At 39.7% G+C, this 14,400-nt stretch overlaps 1 protein-coding gene across 4 annotated transcripts in view; it reads left to right on the forward strand.

Annotated features, from left to right (window-relative positions):
* The window catches only part of vir (VIR_N domain-containing protein), a 195,245-nt gene that overhangs the window by 154,591 nt on the left and 26,254 nt on the right, over window positions 1–14,400 (forward strand). For all 4 annotated transcript variants that reach the window (XM_070083923.1, XM_070083912.1, XM_070083931.1 and 1 more), the window contains 2 exons: window positions 3,760–3,908; window positions 5,062–5,248. In XM_070083923.1, coding sequence (XP_069940024.1) covers window positions 3,760–3,908; window positions 5,062–5,248 — 336 coding nt within the window. The remainder of the gene's footprint in view (window positions 1–3,759; window positions 3,909–5,061; window positions 5,249–14,400) is intronic.

Consider the following 14,400-nt stretch of genomic DNA (forward strand, 5'->3'; position numbering starts at 1 on the left):
ATTAACCATCACTACTATCTTGGCCAACAGAAAGGCAGTCGAGGAAGCTGTTGTTGCGAAAGGTGCAAGCATGTTTTCGAAACAGAGATCGCAAGTACTCAAAGGTGTTGAGAGACTGTTGTTGTTGTGGATAAACGAAAAACGGATATCAGGAGATAGTATCTCTCAATCATTCATATGTGAAAAGGCGAGGCAGTTGCATGATGATTTAATTAAAAAAATGCCTGCAACTAGTGGTGTTACTGAATTTAACCCCTTCAGGGTCCAAGGCCCAAATCTGAAGTGGTGCCCCAGTGTCCAAGAATTTTCCAAAAAAAAAATTTGTTATTTTTTCTTATGAAATGGTAGAGAATCTTTTTGTGAAGGTAATAAAACAAAAAGTACGAAATTTGCTGGAAAATTGACGAAATTATGCTCTCGCGAATTTTGATGTGTCAGCGATATTTACGAATCGGCGATTTTGCCGACTTTGACTCCCATTTTAGGCCAATTACATTATTCCAGTCAACCAAATTCTTAGCTATTTCACTAGTATTACTTCTATTCTATCGATTGAGCACAAGAAATCGCCAAGTCAACTGTTTCAACTACAAATTGAAGTGATCGGAAATTGTTAATTTGGCCAATTTAACACAAAGTTCAAAATATTCCAATTTCAAAATAGGGTCCAGAATAAACAATGTAGGTATTCCTGGAACTAAACTAACATTTCCTCTGTTCATTAGTTACATTTTGAGGCTTTACAAATAAATTCCATTTTGATTTTTTATTCACATAATGAATTTTTATTCACACCAAAAAATAGAAGATTTACTGTTATGCAAAACTGTAATAATTGTATAAATATCATCACCATATTTGTGAATGCATATTAGACCCACCAGCTGGCGTGTATTAGACGTGTGAGGTCGTTTGTTTACTCTTGAATATCGGCAAAAATTTAACATTTCTGCTACTTTGAGCTCAGTTTCAAGCCATTTCCAATGCTAAAACCAATCAAAATCATCTCTTTCTGTAATATGTCTTCCATTCTATCAATTGAGACCAAGAAATCGCAGATAGAACTATAAAAAACATACAAAAAAACACTGGAAAGTCGCTGTTTTAATAGAAAAATCATGATTTCAGTTTTTTCTCTCATTATACACAACGTGCTGCAGGATCTGTTTTATGTGGTGCACACATACCACATAGATGTATTCTCTCATATCTAGGCCCAAGTGTACCACTCACAGTTCATCAGAGTGAGCTATGCTCATGACGTAGATCTACGGTTTGGACCCTGAACGTAAAGCCGTAGATCTACGGGACGGACCCTCAAAGGGTTAAAGCCAGCAAAAAGTGGTTTGAGAGATTTAAGAATCATAGTGGCATACACAGTGAGGTAAGGCATGGTGAGGCTGCTAATTCGGACCAAAGAGCAGCTGAAAAATATGTGCAGGAATTCAAGGAGTACATAGACACTAAAAAAAAAAAAATGAAAGCAATGTCATCAAGGCTAATTTGTGTGTGATGTGGAGGGCAAACAGTAAGGCATGGGTCACTAGGGACATTTTCTATGATTAGTTTTATCATGTGTTTAGCCCCACTGTGAAAAATTACCTCCTGGAAAATAAATTGGACCTAAAGTGCCTCCTGGTATTAGACAATGCTCCTGCTCATCCTTCAGACTTGCCAGAGCAAATTTCAGGGGAGTTGAGCTTCATAAAAGTGAAGTTCTTGCCTCCTAATACCACTCCTCTCCTCCAGCCCATGGACCAGCAGGTCATTTCAAACTTCAAAAAACTGTACACCAAAGCATTGTTTCAAAAGTGCTTTGAAGTGACCTCAGACACTCAGTTGACCCTAAGAGACTTTTAGAAAGATCACTTTAGTATCCTCAGTTGCATAAACCTTGTAGGTAAGGCTTGGGAGGGAGTGACTAACAAGACCTTGAACTCTGCTTGGAGGAAATTGTGGCCAGAGTGTGTAGAAGAGAGGGATTGTGGAGGGTCTGGGGCTAACCCTGAGGAGCCTATGCCAGTTGTGGAATCTATTGTGGCATTGGGGAAGTCCATGGTGTTGGAGGTTAGTGGGGAGGATGTGGAAGAGTTGGTGGAGGATGATGATGAAGAACTAACCACTGATGAGCTGCAAGAGCATCTGCAACAGCAAAAGACCACAGCTGAGGAAATTGCTTCAGAGGAGGGGAGAGAGAAATTGAGGAAGTTGCCTTCTTCAAAGATTAAGGAAATTTGTGCGAAGTGGGTTGACGTCGAAACCTTTGTGGATGAAAATCACCCCGACACAGCTATTTCAGGCCATGCTGGTGACTTTTACAATGACAATATTGTGGCCCATTTTAGGAAAATCTAAATGGAACGCGAGGTACAGAGCTCTATGGACAGATTTTTGGTGCGACAGAGGTCCAGTGACTCTCAAGTTGTTCCCAGTGGCATTAAAAAAAGAAGGGAAGTAACCCTGGCAAAGGAATTGGTACCTAAAGTCCTTATGGAAGGGGATTCCCCTTCCAAACAATAATACACCTCCATCTCCCCTCCTCCCATCTCATCAATCATCACTACATCTTCAATAAAGGTAAGTATCATTTATTCTTCATTTAGTACAGTATTTATTGTGCATGTATCTTTGTTTTTCTGTGTAGGAGAATGTATATTTCATGTGAATTTTTTTTTTTTCATACTTTTGGGTGTCTGGAACGGATTAATTGGATTTCCATTACTTTTTAGGGGGAAAATTAATTCGACTAATGATAAATTCGCCTAAAGATAAGCTCTTCGGAATGGATTAATATCGTTGGTTGAGGGTTCACTGTACAGTACACTCATTACTTACCTTAAAATATTTATAGTCTTAATGTAGAGTGAGAGATGAGTAAACAAGATGAGTACATGAGAGTGTAGAAAGTTCACCGAGTTTTGTAAACAAACCAGTTGTTGTTGTTGTTGTTACCAGTCTGGACCCGAATGGTTTTTGTTCACTCCGTCAACCCGACATAGCGTGTTTATTATAACGTAAAATTAATATGGCGTCTTCAAGACTAATAACGCTCTCTTTATTTTATTTTTATTATCACACTGGCCGATTCCCACCAAGGCAGGGTGGCCCGAAAAAGAAAAACTTTCACCATCATTCACTCCATCACTGTCTTGCCAGAAGGGTGCTTTACACTACAGTTTATAAACTGCAACATTAACACCCCTCCTTCAGAGTGCAGGCACTGTACTTCCCATCTCCAGGACTCAAGTCCGGCCTGCCGGTTTCCCTGAACCCCTTCACACTCTTAGTGATTTTAATGTGTTCCTGCACACCAACACAGTCGCAAGATGTGGAGTTTAAAGCATTTAAGTTCAGTGACAAAGTATAGGATAGTGTCCATGTAAACACACTCACTGCCTTATTGCTTGAACAAGGACTGTATTTCAGTTTTCTGAAAAAAAAAATCATTTTCCCCTTATTTTTTATATCTTCTGGCTTAAATATCTTGCAATTTGGCCTCAGTTTCAGTCTGCACTACTCTCTTTACTCCCATTAAAACCTCCATTTTTTTTAAATTGCTGTCTGCAAACAATTAGCACTGTGTAATGGTGGAATAACAATACAGTATTGGTAAAGGAAACACCACACTGTACAGAATTAAAATCCAAGTCTGTTTTTCTTTCATAATTTTAATATGTCTAGTGTTGAAATAGCAAAAAATATTAACCCGTACAGTAACCTGATTTTTTATTGTTTTTCTCTCTTGTTGAAACCACGTAGAGTTGACTGAGCCTGTGGGTCCCGAGATGGAAACGCTGCAATCACTATTTGCATCAAGGATTGTGTGGACTATTGCTGTTGCAGATGAAGAGATTCCTTCCTTCTGGCTTGTACCACCTGTATATGAAGATGCTGACCACTCAGAAATGGTAAATTAATATAGTACAGGATTTTGTCACTGGAAATTTTATAGATGGTACAGTATTTCAGTTTTGACATCATTGAATCAGATATATTTTGGAGTCTGTTGCTTCATGCTTAGTTGTATAATGTTCAAAATACAGTGGACCCCCAGTTTACGATATTATTTCATTCCAGAAGTATGTTCAGGTGCTAGTACTGACCGAATTTGTTCCCATAAGGAATATTGTGAATTAGATTAGTTAATTTCAGACCCCCAAACATACACATACAAACGCACTTACATAAATACACTTACATAATTGGTCGCATTGGGAGCTGATCGTAAACCGGGGGTCCACTGTATATTGATAGTTCTGAAGGCCAGCATGATTCAGATTTTCAGAATATATTGCTAGTTCTAAAATCCAGCATGAAAATTAGTTTGACTGTATATTGATGGAACATAATTACATAGCTAAACACTTGTTCTTCCTTCTGCTGGAGTATAACTTATATAATTTAAAGATATCTCAGCTCCGCCATCCTCTGTCGTTTTTCATAGACTATCACGGTCTCTCTTTCGTGCTAGAACTTTAAACTGTCTGTAATAGGGCAGTAGATATGTCATGGTATCTGCAGTTAGAATTCATAGTAGCAACACATTAAATTTGCTGGAAATTGTGATGGCTTTGAATTATTAATGTTAGCAATATTTTATGATTAAAGTTCTGACTTACCCTACAGTTCTAGTGTTTTGTAAATTATTCAAATCTGCCAAATGTATGCTATACTGTATAATCACAGATGATGTCCTTAATTAGTATTCACATACTGTAGGTTCTGTTAATGTATAGATGAGACTAAACTATACACTACAGCATAAAGTGTTGAAGCATGCTAGTTAACTTCATGTCTCTTCGTCATTCTTTTCACACTTTCAGCTGAGAGATTTTTATGAAGTAACCAATCTTACATACTTTTAACTATGGTGGATCTAGGAGATAGTGTTTAAAATATAATTATAAAAGACTAACTGTTTGTGATAATAAATAATAAGCAATTCTTGAAACTGAGTTTTATGTTCACAGTAGTACTTTGAATATAAAACCAGTGAGTTTATTATATATTTTTTCATAATATAATGAAGGGGTAATATCTCTTGTGCTTTCTTCTTAACAGGTGCCAACAAATTTACTTGAAACCTGCCGTCAGTATGCAGGAGAATATGACCTGTTAGGAACATTGCACAAACTGGTTAAGGGTCAGGGCTCACAAGCACTTACTCCACAGAAGCTATGTAAAGGCTCCCCCAGGTACAAGCATAGTGCAGGTGTTATAAGACCAGACAAGAGAGGCAGACCTTTTGGTAAGAACTAATAATTTTATAGATACAGTAGTGATTATGAAACTTTTTTTTTTGTACAGGACGGGTATGGGGATAAAAATTTAGAAATTGGAAATCAAAGCGTGAACTGTATTTTAACTCTTTCAGGGTCGACAGGCCCTCTCCCAGACATGTTCTCAGGGTCGAAAAATTTTCAGAAAAAAAAAAAAAATTTCTTATGAAAAAATATTTTTTTTTTTTCTGAACATTACAGGCTAAAAAGATTTTTTTTTGCCATTAATACTGTACACGTTTATAGAGGGGCAACTGATATATCGGATCATTATTTACTTGTAGCTACAGTTAGAGTAAGAGGTAGATGGGAAAAGAGGAAAATGGCAACAACAAGTAAGAGGGAGGTGAAAGTGTATAAACTAAGGGAGGAGGAAGTTCGGGTGAGATATAAGCAACTACAGTGGACCCTCATCTAACGATATTAATTGGTACCCGAGAACGAATATCGTTAGGCGAGTTATAGAGGAATAAGTTTACTGAGTATAACAAGAAAAGTATACGGTAGGGTTATAATTGAAAGAATTAGAGGTAAGACAGAATGTAGGATTGCAGATGAACAAGGAGGTTTTAGAGTGGGTAGGGGATGTGTAGATCAAGTGTTTACATTGAAGCATATACAGGAAGGCCCCGCTTTACGGCATTTCACTTTACGGCGTTCCGCTAATATGGTCATTTCAAATTATGACCAAAACTCGCTATACGGCTCCCCCCACCTGACTTTCTAATACGGTCACCGCGCCCCACCTTGTTTGTTTACATTCTTCGTGAGCTCAGTAAGCACTAAGTCTCTCCATTTTGTCTGGAAACTCAAAAATTTCAAATGTTTTTAAAAGTTATTTCATATTTTATATATACTCTGATAATTATACTTATGTATACCTGTACTTAAATAAACTTACATACTGTGCTGGCATGCAGGTACACATTAAAATCAGTAAGAGTGTCTTATGTCTCCAGACGTCATATTAGTAATGATAATAATAATCATCGAGTCTCATTTAAATGTCGTATATTATGTTAAATACACATTTTCATTAATCCATCTATGATATTTTTTCAAAATTATATAATAAACACGATACATAACATAAAAAGATGATAAATACACCCCACAATAGAATAAATAAACATAAATATGAGATGTGGTAGCAGACGACTTGCACAAGTGACGCCATATTAGAAATGCTAATAATAATAATAATAATAATAATAATCACCGAGTCTCATTAAATGTTGTATATTACGTTAATATACACATTTTCATTAATCCATCTATGATATTTTTTTCAAAATTATATAATAAACACGATACATAACATAAAAAGATGATAAATACACCCTACAAAAGAATAAATAAACAAATATTGGAAAGGACCCCAATGGAAATAAGTCACTCTGTCTGACTTTTTTGGGTTATCCTAGGTTCTCTACACATATGCTGCTATGTATGATAATTCTATGTAACTGTATTTGTGTATACCTGAATAAATTTACTTACTTACTTACTAACTATGTGGTACCCAGATAACTTGTACAAGTGATGCCAAGAATAACATTTTCTCTAATCTAACATAAGAGAAAATGTGTTACTGGGGGTAACTGTAGAAAATTATTCCTTTCGTATGTATGTAAGTTTATTCTGGTATACACAAATACAGTTACATAGATTATCATACATAACAACATATGTGTAGAGAACCTAGGATAACCCAAAAAAGTCAGAGTGACTTATTTCCATTGCCTTCACTCAGAGCATCATTTCTTCTCAAAATGATGTTACATGAGAATGGGAGTGTTCTTCTTTATTTATTCTACCGTATCAATGTAGAGACAACCTGTACACAATGTAACTTGTACACAAACCAGACGTGTACACTTTGTTTACAAAACTTACCTTTGCCTGGTTTGTTGACGTAACTCTGCGCCTGTCCTCTCTCATGCACTCATTCTTTCTCTCTCTCATTTATTCGTTTTATCTCATTTACTTACTCCTGACCCTACATTAAGACTACAAATATTTTAAGGTAAGTAATGAGTGAACTGTATATACATTTTATCGCTCTGGGATGCTTAAATGTAATAAGAATATTATGTGTAGGTGGGTTGGCCTGGTATGGTAGCCCTGCTGACTACCATACATACCACACTTGATTTTTTACAATAAATACTACTCATCTCACCCTATATTTTAAGGTAAGTAATGAGTGAACTGTATATACATTTTATCGCTCTGGGATGCTTAAATATCATAGAATTGTATGTGTGGGTGGGATGGCCTGATATGGTAGCCTGGCTGACTACCATACATACCACACTTGATTTCTTACAATAAATACTACTTGTCTCACCCTAGATTAAGACTATAAATATTTTAAGGTAAGTAATGAGTGCACTATGTGTGTATTGTACTTTTTTATTGTTTTTTGATGCCTGGTTCTATTGCTAACTTAATATATGTTAGTGTAAACTTGTTATCTAGTGTTTGTATGCATTTGTAAGTGGAAAAAAAGGGTGTTCCACTTTACGGCGGTTTCCGCTTTACGGCGGTAGCCTGAAACCTAACCAGCCGTATAAGTGGGGCCTTCCTGTATGTGAACAGTATTTAGATAAAGGTAGAGAAGTTTTTATTGCATTTATGGATTTAGAAAAGGCATATGATTGAGTGGATAGGGGAGCTATGTGGCAGATGTTGCAAGTATGTGGAATAGGTGGTAAGTTACTAAATGCTGTAAAGAGTTTTTATGAGGATAGTGAGGCTCAGGGTAGGGTGTGTAGAAGAGAGGGAGACTACTTACCAGTGAAAGTAGGTCTTAGACAGGGATGTGTAATGTCACCATGGTTGTTTAACCCTTTGACTGTTTTGGTCACATATATACACATCTTACGAGGTACCGTGTTTGACGTACAGTGGACCCCCGCATAGCGATATTAATCCGTGCAAGAGAGCTCATTGTTATGCGAAATTATCGTTATGCGAATGAATTTTCCCCATAAGAAATAATGGAAATCAAATTAATCCGTGCAAGACACCCCAAAGTATGAAAAAAAAAAATTTACCACATGAAATATTAATTTTAATACACACAAACTGAAAAAGGCATGCACAATTACATGACACTTACTTTTATTGAAGATCTGGTGATGATTGATGGGATGGGAGGAGGAGAGAGTGTTGGTGTTTAGAAGGGGAATCCCCTTCCATTAAGACTTGAGGTGTCAAGTCCTTTTCTGGGGTTACTTCCCTTCTTCTTTTAATGCCAATAGGACCAGCTTCAGAGTCACTGGAGTTCTGTCGCACAACATATCTGTCCATAGTGGCCTGTACCTCTCGTTCCTTTATGACTTCCCTAAAGTGTTTCACAACATTGTCAGTGTAATAGTCACCAGCACGGCTTGCAATAGCTGTGTGAGGGTGATTTTCATCCATGAAGGTTTGCACTTCAAGCCACTTTGCACAGATTTCCTTAATCTTTGTAGTAGGCAATTTCTTCAATTTCTCTCTCCCCAGTACCAACAATACCACCAGTCCGATAACATTCTTCTTTGCAAATATACAGGGTCTAAAGCCAGCAACAAACAACAAAATACCTTTCATCCGTGGACTGCTTGCAGAGGCAAAGGCAATGTTCGCGGCTTTCACTGAGACCCACATAAAGGATCACTTGGACAACGAAATATGGATCCCAGGTTACAACCTATACAGATGTGACAGAGTGAACAGGCAAAAGGGGGGGGTTGGCCTGTACATTGCAGAGTCACTTGTTTGCACAGAACTGCTTAATGCCTCAAATGACGTAGTGGAAGTTTTAGCAGTAAAGGTCGAGAACCAAAACCTAGTCATTGTGGTAGTCTACAAGCCTCCGGATGCAACATCCCAGCAATTCCAGGAACAGCTGTTAAAAATTGACCACTGTCTGGAAAATCTTCCAGCTCCTGCACCCAACATCTTGCTCCTGGGGGATTTCAACTTAAGGCACCTAAAATGGAGGAATATAGCAAATAATATTGTTGCAGTAATAACACCAGGAGGCAGCTCTGATGAAAACTCACACTCTCACGAGCTTTTAAATCTCTGCACAAAATTCAATTTAAACCAGCAAATAATAGAGCCTACTAGACTGGAGAATACACTAGACCTCATATTCACTAACAATGATGATCTGATAAGAAATGTCACCATATCAAAAACAATATACTCAGATCACAACATAATTGAGGTTCAGACATGTATGCGTGGAGCCCCAGACCGACAAAATGAGACTAGTCACGAGGGAGCATTCACCAAATTCAACTTCAATAACAAAAACATAAAGTGGGACCAAGTAAACCAAGTCCTAACCGATATAAGCTGGGAAGATATACTAAGCAACACAGACCCAAACTTATGCCTAGAACAGATTAACTCGGTGGCACTCGATGTATGCACAAGGCTTATTCCTCTAAGAAAAAGGAGGAGTAGATGTAAAATAGAAAGAGACAGGCGCTCCCTTTACAGGCGACGGAAAAGAATAACAGAGCGGCTAAAAGAGGTCAATATATCTGAAATGCGCAGGGAGACACTGGTCAGAGAAATAGCAAGCATCGAACTTAAGCTAAAAGAATCCTTTAGGAGTCAGGAATCGCGGGAAGAACTAAAAGCTATAAATGAAATCGAAAGAAACCCAAAGTATTTCTTCTCCTATGCCAAATCAAAATCGAGAACAACGCCCAGTATTGGGCCCCTACTTAAACAAGATGGGTCCTACACAGATGACAGCAAGGAAATGAGTGAGCTACTCAAGTCCCAATATGACTCAGTTTTTAGCAAGCCGCTAACCAGACTGAGAGTCGAAGATCAAAATGAATTTTTTATGAGAGAGCCACAAAATTTGATTAACACAAGCCTATCCGATGTTATCCTGACGCCAAATGACTTCGAACAGGCGATAAATGACATGCCCATGCACTCTGCCCCAGGGCCAGACTCATGGAACTCTGTGTTCATCAAGAACTGCAAGAAGCCCCTATCACGAGCCTTTTCCATCCTATGGAGAGGGAGCATGGACACGGGGGTCGTCCCTCAGTTACTAAAAACAACAGACATAGCCCCACTCCACAAAGGGGGCAGTAAAGCAACAGCAAAGAACTACAGACCAATAGCACTAACATCCCATATCATAAAAATCTTTGAAAGGGTCCTAAGAAGCAAGATCACCACCCATCTAGAAACCCATCAGTTACACAACCCAGGGCAACATGGGTTTAGAACAGGTCGCTCCTGTCTGTCTCAACTACTGGATCACTACGACAAGGTCCTAAATGCACTAGAAGACAAAAAGAATGCAGATGTAATATATACAGACTTTGCAAAAGCCTTCGACAAGTGTGACCATGGCGTAATAGCGCACAAAATGCGCGCTAAAGGAATAACAGGAAAAGTCGGTCGATGGATCTATAATTTCCTCACTAACAGAACACAGAGAGTAGTCGTCAACAGAGTAAAGTCCGAGGCAGCTACGGTGAAAAGCTCTGTTCCACAAGGCACAGTACTAGCTCCCATCTTGTTCCTCATCCTCATATCCGACATAGACAAGGATGTCAGCCACAGCACCGTGTCTTCCTTTGCAGATGACACCCGAATCTGCATGACAGTGTCTTCCATTGCAGACACTGCAAGGCTCCAGGCGGACATCAACCAAATCTTTCAGTGGGCTGCAGAAAACAATATGAAGTTCAACGATGAGAAATTTCAATTACTCAGATATGGTAAACATGAGGAAATTAAATCTTCATCAGAGTACAAAACAAATTCTGGCCACAAAATAGAGCGAAACACCAACGTCAAAGACCTGGGAGTGATTATGTCGGAGGATCTCACCTTCAAGGACCATAACATTGTATCAATCGCATCTGCTAGAAAAATGACAGGATGGATAATGAGAACCTTCAAAACTAGGGAGGCCAAGCCCATGATGACACTCTTCAGGTCACTTGTTCTATCTAGGCTGGAATATTGCTGCACTCTAACAGCACCTTTCAAGGCAGGTGAAATTGCCGACCTAGAAAATGTACAGAGAACTTTCACGGCGCGCATAACGGAGATAAAACACCTCAATTACTGGGAGCGCTTGAGGTTTCTAAACCTGTATTCCCTGGAACGCAGGAGGGAGAGATACATGATTATATACACCTGGAAAATCCTAGAGGGACTAGTACCGAACTTGCACACGAAAATCACTCACTACGAAAGCAAAAGACTTGGCAGACGATGCACCATCCCCCCAATGAAAAGCAGGGGTGTCACTAGCACGTTAAGAGACCATACAATAAGTGTCAGGGGCCCGAGACTGTTCAACTGCCTCCCAGCACACATAAGGGGGATTACCAACAGACCCCTGGCAGTCTTCAAGCTGGCACTGGACAAGCACCTAAAGTCAGTTCCTGATCAGCCGGGCTGTGGCTCGTACGTTGGTTTGCGTGCAGCCAGCAGCAACAGCCTGGTTGATCAGGCGCTGATCCACCAGGAGGCCTGGTCACAGACCGGGCCGCGGGGGCGTTGACCCCCGAAACTCTCTCCAGGTAAACTCCAGGTAAACTCCTCCTTCGAACCAGTTTCCTCAGGTCTGGCCTCTTGCTGTTGAAGTTGATCTATCAGCTCATCAGTGGTTAGTTCTTCATTGTCCTCCTCCACCAACTCTTCCACATCATCCCCACTAGCCTCCAACCCCAAGGACTTTCACAATGCCATAATGGATTCCTCAACTGGCATAGGATTCTCAGGGTTAGCCTAAAACCCTTCAAAATCCCTTTGGTCTACACATTCTGGCCACAGTTTCTTCCAAGCAGAGTTCAAGGTCCTCTTAGTCACTCCCTCCCAAGCCTTACCTATAAGGTTTACACAATTGAGGATATTAAAGTGATCTCTCCAAAAGTCTCTTAGAGTCAGTTGAGTTTCTGAGGTCACTACAAAGCACCTTTCAAACAGAGCTTTTATGTACAGTTTTTTGAAGTTTGCAATAACCTGGTGGTCCATGGGCTGCAGGAGAGGAGTGGTATTAGGAGGCAAAAACTTCACCTTAATGAATTTCATGTCCCCATAAAGTCGCTCTGCCACGTCTGTAGGATGACCAGGGGCATTGTCTAACACCAGGAGGCACTTAAGTTTTAATTTCTTTTCAGTTAGGTAATCTTTCACATTGGGGGCAAATACATGGTGTAACCAGTCATAGAAAAAGTCCCTAGTGACCCATGCCTTATTGTTTGCCCTCCACAGCACACACAAATTTTCCTTGAGGACATTCTTTTGCCTGAACGGTCTGGGAGTTTCAGAGTGATACACTAATAAAGGCTTCACTTTGCAATCACCAGTAGCATTGGAACACATCAACAAAGTAAGCCTGTCTTTCATAGGCTTATGTCCTGGGAGTGCCTTTTCCTCCTGAGTAATGTAGGTCCTGCTTGGCATTTTCTTCCAAAACAGGCCTGTTTCATCACAATTAAACACTTGTTCAGGTTTCAGTCCTTCAGTTTCTATGTACTCCTTGAATTCCTGCACATATTTTTCAGCTGCTTTGTGGTCCGAACTGGCAGCCTCACCATGCCTTATCACACTATGTATGCCACTACGCCTCTTAAATCTCTCAAACCAACCTTTGCTGGCCTTAAATTCACTCACATCATCACTAGTTGCAGGCATTTTTTTAATTAAATCCTCATGCAACTTCCTAGCCTTTTCACTTATGATCACTTGAGAGATGCTATCTCCTGCTATCTGTTTCTCATTTATCCACACCAATAAGAGTCTCTCAACATCTTCCATCACTTGCGATCTCTGTTTCGAAAACACAGTTAAACCTTTGGCAAGAACAGCTTCTTTGATTGCCTTTTTGTTGCCCACAATAGTAGCGATGGTTGATTGGGGTTTACTATACAACCTGGCCAGCTCGGAGACACGCACTCCACTTTCATACTTATCAATGATCTCTTTCTTCATCTCTGTAGTAATTCTCACCCTTATTGCTGTAGGGTTGGCACTAGAAGCTTTCTAGGGGCCCATGGTCACTTATTTTGCAGATAAAATCACCAGAAACACTGTAATAATACGAAATGTTCCGATTGTATGCTTGGATGTTACCCCGGAGGCTGGCTGGTAAACAATGCCACCGGCGGAACATGTGAGACTGGCTAAGGGTGCACATTAGACGCGTCTCGGACGAACAGCGTTGAGCGGGTTTTTTAGCGGTATGCGAGGCAAAATCTTGGCGATAAAATGTAGCGGTATGCGGATTTAACGTTATGTGATGCCAACGGTATGCGGGGGTCCACTGTACTAGTACGTCAGTAACCCTGGCGTGTAAGACGTACTAGTGCATCGGAAACCCTGAAAAGGTTAATAAGCTAAGTATAGATAAATTAATTGTAAAACATAAATATAGGAGGAGGGGTAGGGGTCATCCTAGGAAAGAATGGAGGGAGGGAGTAAAAGAGGGTTTGTGTGCAAGGGGCTTGGACATGCAGCAGGCATGTGTGAGCATGTTAGACAGGATTGAATGGAGAAAAATGGTTTTCGGGACTTGATGAGCTGTTGGAGCATGCGCAGGGTAATATTTTGTGAAGGGATTCAGGGAAACCAGTTAGCTGGACTTGAGTCCTGGAAGTGAGAAGTACAATGCCTGCACTTGAACCCTTTGACTGTTTCGGTCATATTTGTACATCTTACGAGCCACCATTTTTGACTTATATACAGTGGACCCCCGCATAACGATCACCTCCGAATGCGACCAATTATGTAAGTGTATTTATGTAAGTGCGTTTGTACGTGTATGTTTGGGGGTCTGAAATGGACTAATCTACTTCACAATATTCCTTATGGGAACCAATTCGGTCAGTACTGGCACCTGAACATACTTCTGGAATGAAAAAATATCGTTAACCGGGGGTCCACTGTATACTCTAGTGGCTTCAAATCAAGTAGGAGAAAGCTGGTAGGCTCACATGTGAGAGAATGGGTCTGTGTGGTCAGTATGCACCATATAAAAAATCCTGTAGCACGCAGTACATAATGAGAAAAAAAAAATGTTTTTTTTTTTTTTATTAAAAGGCCGACTTTGTGGTCTGTTTTGGTATAGTATTTATGGTTG

This window comes from Cherax quadricarinatus, chromosome 1, assembly GCF_038502225.1.
Source record: "Cherax quadricarinatus isolate ZL_2023a chromosome 1, ASM3850222v1, whole genome shotgun sequence".
Taxonomy (NCBI): Eukaryota; Metazoa; Arthropoda; class Malacostraca; order Decapoda; family Parastacidae; genus Cherax; species Cherax quadricarinatus.